This window comes from Leuciscus leuciscus, assembly GCF_965113295.1.
Source record: "Leuciscus leuciscus genome assembly, chromosome: 5".
Lineage (NCBI taxonomy): Eukaryota > Metazoa > Chordata > Actinopteri > Cypriniformes > Leuciscidae > Leuciscus > Leuciscus leuciscus.
Window position 1 is genome coordinate 23,877,265 of NC_138729.1, and position 7,829 is coordinate 23,885,093.

At 37.7% G+C, this 7,829-nt stretch overlaps 1 protein-coding gene across 1 annotated transcript; it reads left to right on the forward strand.

Moving 5' to 3' along the window:
* The first annotated feature begins 593 nt into the window (after positions 1-593).
* On the forward strand, positions 594-6,607 carry fbp1a (fructose-1,6-bisphosphatase 1a). The gene is made up of 7 exons (XM_082170048.1): positions 594-899; positions 1,795-1,957; positions 3,725-3,817; positions 3,923-4,063; positions 4,606-4,743; positions 4,893-5,012; positions 5,955-6,607. Exons 1-7 carry the CDS (start codon positions 652-654, stop codon positions 6,141-6,143), a joined length of 1,092 nt encoding a protein of 363 aa, XP_082026174.1. The 5' UTR covers positions 594-651; the 3' UTR covers positions 6,144-6,607.
* Positions 6,608-7,829: the final 1,222 nt, after the last annotated feature.

A 7,829-nucleotide genomic window follows, 5' to 3' on the forward strand; every position in this document is an offset into this window, starting at 1 on the left:
AGACTGTAAACAGTAAATAGCCCAATGCTTAACCTACTTTTCATACTGTCTGTATGTAGGCTATGTATGAAATATATATATAAACATCTATAGTATGTTTCAGTAAATGTTAAATCTCTTGCATACCTATTTTAAGTTGAACTGAACAACAACTGATTAAAATAGGTAAAATTTAAATTAAAAAGCTCACAAATTCAGACAATTAATAAACTAGCCTGACTAGTATGAGACAAACTACAACATGGCAGACTGAAGACTGACTTCTTATAGTTGACAACTCTCTGAAAAATCCTCAGCAACTCTTTTTAGACCATTCAAACTCAAGTTTTGGTTAGAACATTTACAGGTGGGATTAAATAAGTTAACAGAAGAAGAGTAGTAATGTCAGCTCGCCAGTGGGTCAGACTCAAACCCATGATCATGATGACACAGCAGATATCAGGCATGAGGGGGCCTTTCATTCACTCTCACGTTTCCACAATGCAACATTGTTTTGAAACTTCCACGCAGTCAGTCAGTCAGTCAGTCAGTCACACCTCTAAACCTCTGGCTGTGCACTTCTCATTGGTTTAGTTTAGCTGTCCACACACCCCTCTCCAGCACAATTTCCGCCTTCATATTTGTGTTTCCGCGATAGAATGAGTTGCATGAATGATCCATATTATTAATACAACAGCGAGATCCCCTTTTCATTTTTTCATCAGCAAGAAGATCTTTAACTCTGCAGTCATGTCAGACCGTAGTTCATTCGACACTAATGTTGTGACTTTGACGAGATTTCTGCTCGAAGAGGGCAGGAAAGCCAAAGGCACAGGCGAGCTGACAACTCTTCTGAACGCGATGTGCACGGCTGTAAAAGCCATCTCGAGCGCTGTCAGGAAAGCTGGGATCGCGCACCTGTGAGTATTTCTTGTGCACACCACCGACAGAATCGATTGGGACCCCAAAGTGTTTGGGTTGCAAAAACATGAGTTGCAAAAATTAATGCGTTTGTTTTAGTTTAAAAACAGTGTCCATCTCTTGTTTACTGTACCCACAAGGTGAATGTGTTTTTACCAAGTAGCCTACTACAACATGTCCCTGGATCAACATTTAAATCAACCAATCAGAATTGAGGGACAAGTTTAATACAATTAAGTACTTAGTAATGTAGCCTACTTACTTTGGGGTTAGGAAAAGCTTATATTTTAGATAATTTATATTTTTAGCATTGTGACATTTTTTTTAAAATTTTTTTGGGCAATTTTTAATGCCAGATGCTCATTATTGGAATGCAATACATTAACAAAAAGTAACTTTAAATCATAGCATTTGTTGTTCTTTTGGTTTTTTTTTATTCTCAAGGCACTTTTTTATATAAAAAATATATAATTTCTTATTTATTCATTTCATTTTTGAGTGAAATATGACCTGAACATTTTCTTAAGTTTTATGAATGTTTTTTTTTGGGGGGGGGGGTTCACATGTGATAGGCTTAAGTTTTGAAACTGAAGCATACCATGCTGGTGTTATGAAATGCCAGCAGAACTGAACAACCTGAAGTTTGTACTTCTATGGCTTTAAAAAAAATTAAAATTAAATTGAGCCCTTTATATCACAAATTAGTTTATTATTCAGTATCCATTACATAGATTTTGTATGCAGTATCACATGAGAAAACAGTGCTGTTGTACTCGAAGTAGTGTGATGTTGCTTTTTACAACACTTCTATAAAGCATTGAGAAACAATACCTAAAAACTAATTTCAGTCCCTCTGATATGATTCAACTCATGACTTTGAAATATTTCTGGCAGGTATGGCATTGCTGGAAGTACCAATGTGACAGGTGATCAGGTGAAGAAGCTGGACATCCTTTCCAATGACCTCGTCATAAACATGATCAAATCCTCATTCACCTCATGTGTACTGGTCACTGAGGAACATGACACTGCAATTATTGTGGAGCCAGATAGACGGGTAAGGTACTACTGTAAGAGTTTAATCATAAACCATTTAATCAAGATATATACAGTGGGGAGAACAAGTATTTGATACACTGCCGATTTTGCAGGTTTTCCCACTTACAAAGCATGTAGAAGTCTGTAATTTTAATCATAGGTACTCTTCAACTGTGAGTGACGAAATCTAAAACAAAAATCCAGAAAATCACATTGTATGATTTTTAAGTAATTCATTTGCATTTTATTGCATGACATAAGTATTTGATACATCAGAAAAGCAGAACTTTATATTGGGTACAGAAACCTTTGTTTGCAATTACAGAGATCATACGTTTCCTGTAGTTCTTGACCAGGTTTGCACACACTGCAGCAGGGATTTTGGCCCACTCCTCCATACAGACCTTCTCCAGATCCTTCAGGTTTCGGGGCTGTCGCTGGGCAATACGGACTTTCAGCTCCCTCCAAAGATTTTCTATTGGGTTCAGGTCTGGAGACTGGCTAGGCCACTCACTCCAGGACCTTGAGATGCTTCTTACGGAGCCACTCCTTAGTTGCCCTGGCTGTGTGTTTCGGGTCGTTGTCATGCTGGAAGACCCAGCCACGACCCATCTTCAATGCTCTTACTGAGGGATCCCTGATGTCCTTACACAGCTCTCTGGTCTTTGCCATTGTGGAGAGGTTGGAGTCTGTTTGATTGAGTGTGTGGACAGGTGTCTTTTATACAGGTAACAAGTTTAAACAGGTGCAGTTAATACAGGTAATGAGTGGAGAACAGGAGGGCTTCTTAAAGAAAAACTAACAGGTATATGAGAGCCGGAATTCTTACTGGTTGGTAGGTGATCAAATACTCCACCTAAATTAATTATTTAAAAATCATACAATGTCATTTTCTGGATTTTTGTTTTAGAATCCGTCTCTCACAGCTGAAGTGTACTGTGTACCTATGATAAAAATTACAGACCTCTACATGCTTTGTAATTAGGAAAACCTGCAAAATCGGCAGTGTATCAAATACTTGTTCCCCCCACTGTATTTGTTTAAAATGTTTGCCAAAACATAGCATCAATTCAAGTAACTCTTCACAGTCTATTCCAAGAATGTAAAAGTGTGAGTTTCCAGATAAACTTGCCTTTCCTGGGTAGAACATGGAGACCTAGTCACATGACTGATTTCAGCTGCTAGGTAGAGATGCAAGCTTATAGATCATAACCTGTATTATTGACCAGAAACCCATCCTGAATCTAATCTGACTTTCAAGATTATGAAACTGAGATACATGTGCAAAGATGTATTATCAACTGAGTTCCCATAGTCATAGAAAACCTGGAAATTCAGGAAATTTAAAAAAGGCATTTTCCTGTCCTGGATATTACACAGTTAATAAAACCTTAAAATCATGGAAATGTAATTTTGAATGTAAATATTTCTGCTCTAGAGAACAGTGAGTTCAATTTCTACAAAATGATTTGTTAAAAACTAAATTAGTCAGAAGCTGTGTTAAAATTAGACACAAGCCAGTTGTGTGTGTGTGTGTGTGTGTGTGTGTGTGTGTGTGTGTGTGTGTGTGTGTGTGTGTGTGTGTGTGTGTGTGTGTGTGTGTGTGTGTGTGTGTGTGTGTGTGTGTGTGTGTGTGTGTGTGTGTGTGTGTGTGTGTGGTTTTAAAGATGAGTGAGGGTATGATATGATAGAGCTCAGTACATCATTAAATGGCTGTAATGTAAGGCAAGATGCACCACTACTTCAGTAATATTTATTTAACCAAAGCTTCTTGCATGTGTTCAAGGGTAAATACGTGGTTTGCTTTGACCCTCTTGATGGTTCATCCAACATTGACTGCCTTGCTTCGATTGGGACCATATTTGCCATCTACAGAAAGGTATGACTGAATATATTTAATAGATTTGCAAGTATGCAAGCAGCCGTGACAGTCCACGTGGATTCCACCCTAGTATCTGAACACACTTCATTTCTCTGTTCACAGTGCACAGACAGCGAGCCGTCTGAGAAAGATGCCCTGCAGTCTGGTCGAAACATAGTGGCTGCAGGATATGCACTGTACGGCAGTGCCACCATGATTGTCCTCTCCACTGGTCAGGGAGTAAACTGCTTCATGTTAGATCCAGTGAGTCCGTTTTACTTACACAATTTTTTACACATCACTTTTGGGATCATTTACCAGTGAATCAGTTGGTATCACAGTTTATTCAGTCTACACAAAGCAAGCTTAGAATGTGTAGTAGCTATGTGTAGTTAATCATTTGTAGCTGGAAATGATATGATTCATATCATTAGCTAGGATACATAGTTTGAAACAGTGTACACTCTTAGAAGAAAGGTTTCTTTAGAACCATAAAGTGTTCTGTCTATGTGGTACCTTTTGGGGGTTCCCATCATGGGATCATTTTCTAGATTTAGTTTAAATTAATTAATTTAGTTTAAATTTTTTTTAAATCAAATTTTATGAATTAAACAGCTCGTAAACATGCTTTATCACTAGAAAAAAATTAAGACGTTTATTACTGTAAATGTATCTATTCTCTTCCTTCTTTTTTTAACTGAGGACAAATCTAAGTTATTTTCTGTGATAATTGACAGCACACCACAGATGCTTTTCAAAGACAATAAGTTCTAAATAACACATGCATTAATGAATTTAAATGTCAGGCTATTGGAGAGTTCATTCTGGTGGACAGAGATGTGAAGATTAAGAAGAAGGGGAAGATCTACAGTTTGAATGAAGGTTATGCCCTTTATTTCAATCCTGCCGACACAGAATACCTGCAGAAGAAAAAGTTCCCGGAGGTTCAGTATGCATTTTTTCCCCCCAAAAAATATTTTTTACAACATATATTTCCCTAAACATAGTAAAAGCTGAACAAACTTATACATTTCAAATACACCTCCAGCTACTAAAGGACACACATGGAGTATAACTGTAAAAATGTGTTCAGGATGGCAGTGCGCCCTATGGAGCCCGTTATGTAGGTTCAATGGTGGCAGATGTGCATCGGACGCTTGTTTATGGAGGAATCTTCCTTTACCCAGCAAATGTGAAGAGCCCCAAAGGAAAGGTACTTCATCTAAACATTGTTTACATTCACGTGACCTTGTTTAAACGTAGACGCCGTCACGCCAATAAATCAGCTGTTGAGCAGTTTTCTTTCTGAACTGCATTTAAACACTTGTAACCTGAATACAATCATATTTTCAGATATATATGCTTTCATATATTCAGATGAATATAGCCATATATTCGGTAATACTGTAGAATAGGAGTCCATTGATAGAATAAATATGATTATTTATTTATCATAAAATTGTCTTAATTGTTGCTTGATAAAGCCTTAGTCAGCACCCCAATAAAAAGTATTTGAACACCCAAATTGCACAAAAAAAAACTTGAATGCATTAGCACCTTCTAAGGAAGGTTAGAACCGCTAGATCAGAACTAACATCACTTTTCTGAGACATTTTGCAGTTAGGTCCCAATGAATTCCTCTCAAGTTCATTCAGAGTAACCACAGGTGCAATGATCTACTATGTTTGACTACATGTAGCAATGTAAACGTAATGTAGTGTTTAACTAATTTAATGCCATTCATATATTCACTTAAGAGTGTCCAGATAGTTTTGCGGACACTGTTCTATTTAATAAAATACTTAAATGAAGTGAAGGCATGGAAAGCATGTGTGACCTTTGCTCCAGTTCTTTTGTTTGGTGTCAAATATGCAGGCGTGTCAATGTTTATTCTCTCTATCCGTAAGACCTGGAATAGGATCCATTACATTATAGATACTTGTGTTAAAATCTTTGTGCCATGCTGTTACTTCACAGTATCATAATTCAAATACCTCAGTGAGAAAGCTTTTAATGCTTCACTCACCTGTGTCTGCTACAGCTGCTTTTAAAGCCTATAGAGGGAGCTGTAGGAGGAAGCCCTAGCTAAATGTGCTTGGACAAATAATGTGGCTGGGACTGGTAGAGACTTGTAAAACTCTTTCACCCTCTTCAGCTCAGACTTCTCTATGAGTGCAACCCCATGGCCTTCATCATGGAGCAGGCTGGAGGAATGGCCACCACAGGAACCACCAACATCCTGGACATCCAGCCCGAGAACATCCATCAGCGAGTACCTGTGGTGATGGGCTCCCCTGATGATGTCCAAGAGTACATCTCCATCTTTCAGAAACACCATAAATGAAGACCAATAGTCAGATATATAATACTTGACACTCCAGAATGAGAGACCAAAATATATTCTTACTTTCAAAATACCTCAGTAATGTAGATCTAATTCTCTAAAACCAAATGTTTTTATACACTTTATACCTCCAAAAAAGAAATATAAGAAGTATTTTACAGAACACTTAGCAGTGATCAGAACACTTTTACAGAACACTAAGCAGTGATAACTTTTTTTGCGAAAAACTTGAGACCAAAACATTTTCTTTTAGAGAAACACGATGTGTTCTGCACTAGACAATCTCTGTGGGGGTTTTTGGCAGCTGGAATTGTTGTCAAGCAAAAAGACAGAAGCAAGTTCATGAGGATGATTTGAATTTAAATTGCTATATAATTTCTTTCTGTACAGATCCAAATATATTGTGCCTTGATTGTACCCTATTGAGGGAAGCTGTGAATAAAGCTCTTGGCAAAACAAAAGACTTTGAAAGACATGTTTGTTCTGTGTTAAGAACTCGTACGTTAAAATCAGCATGAAACGGAAGAAGTCTTCCCTATTGTGAGTGAAACGGCTTCTTGAACAAGAACATTTTGAATTTGTCCATGGGAAACTGATTGGATCGTTGTGGTTGGCTATTGCTGTGATGTCATGTGAGTGACAGGTTGGTCCCGCCCTCGCGCCAGTAATCACATCATCAAAAAAGAGATGCCGCTGCAAAAGGGAGGGGAAGTTATTTTGATTAATGATTATGATGGCACACACACAAAAAATAATAATAATAACGTGCATGGATAAATCATTTAAAATAAATGAAAGGCTGATAGGTCCTTAACTCGTTTGGTAGTGTGGGATTACAAGTTTAAGAATCTGTTTAAGATCTGCTGATCCTCCGTCTTGACATAACATCACATGAAAAACTAAGGTGAAGTACATTGTATTTAGCATTTAAAGGGATACTCCACTTTAAAATGAAAATTCTGTCATCATATACTCACCCTCATGTTGTTTCAGACCTCTATGAATTTCTTTCTTCTGCTGAACAGAAAGGAAGATATTTAGAAGAATGTCAGTAACCAGACAGTTTCTGGTACCATTGACTTCCATGGTATATATTTTTTCCTACAATGGAAGTCAATGGTACCAGAAACTGTCTGGTTACTGAAATTCTTCTAAATATCTTCCTTTCTGTTCAGCAGAAGAAAGAAATTCATACAGGTTTGAAACAACATGAGGGTGAGTATATGATGACAGAATTTTCATTTTAAAGTGGAGTTCCTTTAAGGTAAAGATGGTGACATCAGATGAATGGTTCTGTTAAGCAAAGATTTTAGCTAGGGGTTTCTGCCAGTTCCTCTACTCTTTATAAGTCAAATGAGCCAGATTACTGAGAGACTCACACCTTTGTCTTTAATGGCTCTTCTTTGAATGGTTATGCTGATTGGATTAGGACTGATGACACTCTAGAGTCTAGAGTCTGGGGCGGGTTGCTGCTATACATTCTGACAAATAGCGGTAGTGTTGATGTTAGCAGTCTGCAGCGCGCTTCAGAAACCCTCCACCTCCCCCAGCTCTACCTGTATTCATGGATTTCATCAGGTCCCTTTCCACAGGTGTATTAATCAAGCACAATGCAGTCTGCATTCATAATCTAGGTGCTTGATTTTATACACCTGTGGAAAGGGACCTGATGAAACCCATGAATAG

Coding starts and splice junctions, on each gene's coding strand:
- fbp1a (XM_082170048.1), top strand. CDS start 652: ATGATCCATATTATTAATACAACAGCGAGATCCCCTTTTCATTTTTTC. Junction 3,818..3,922: donor TATTTGCCATCTACAGAAAG/GTATGACTGAAT, acceptor CTCTGTTCACAG/TGCACAGACAGCGAGCCGTC. Junction 4,744..4,892: donor AGAAGAAAAAGTTCCCGGAG/GTTCAGTATGCA, acceptor AAATGTGTTCAG/GATGGCAGTGCGCCCTATGG.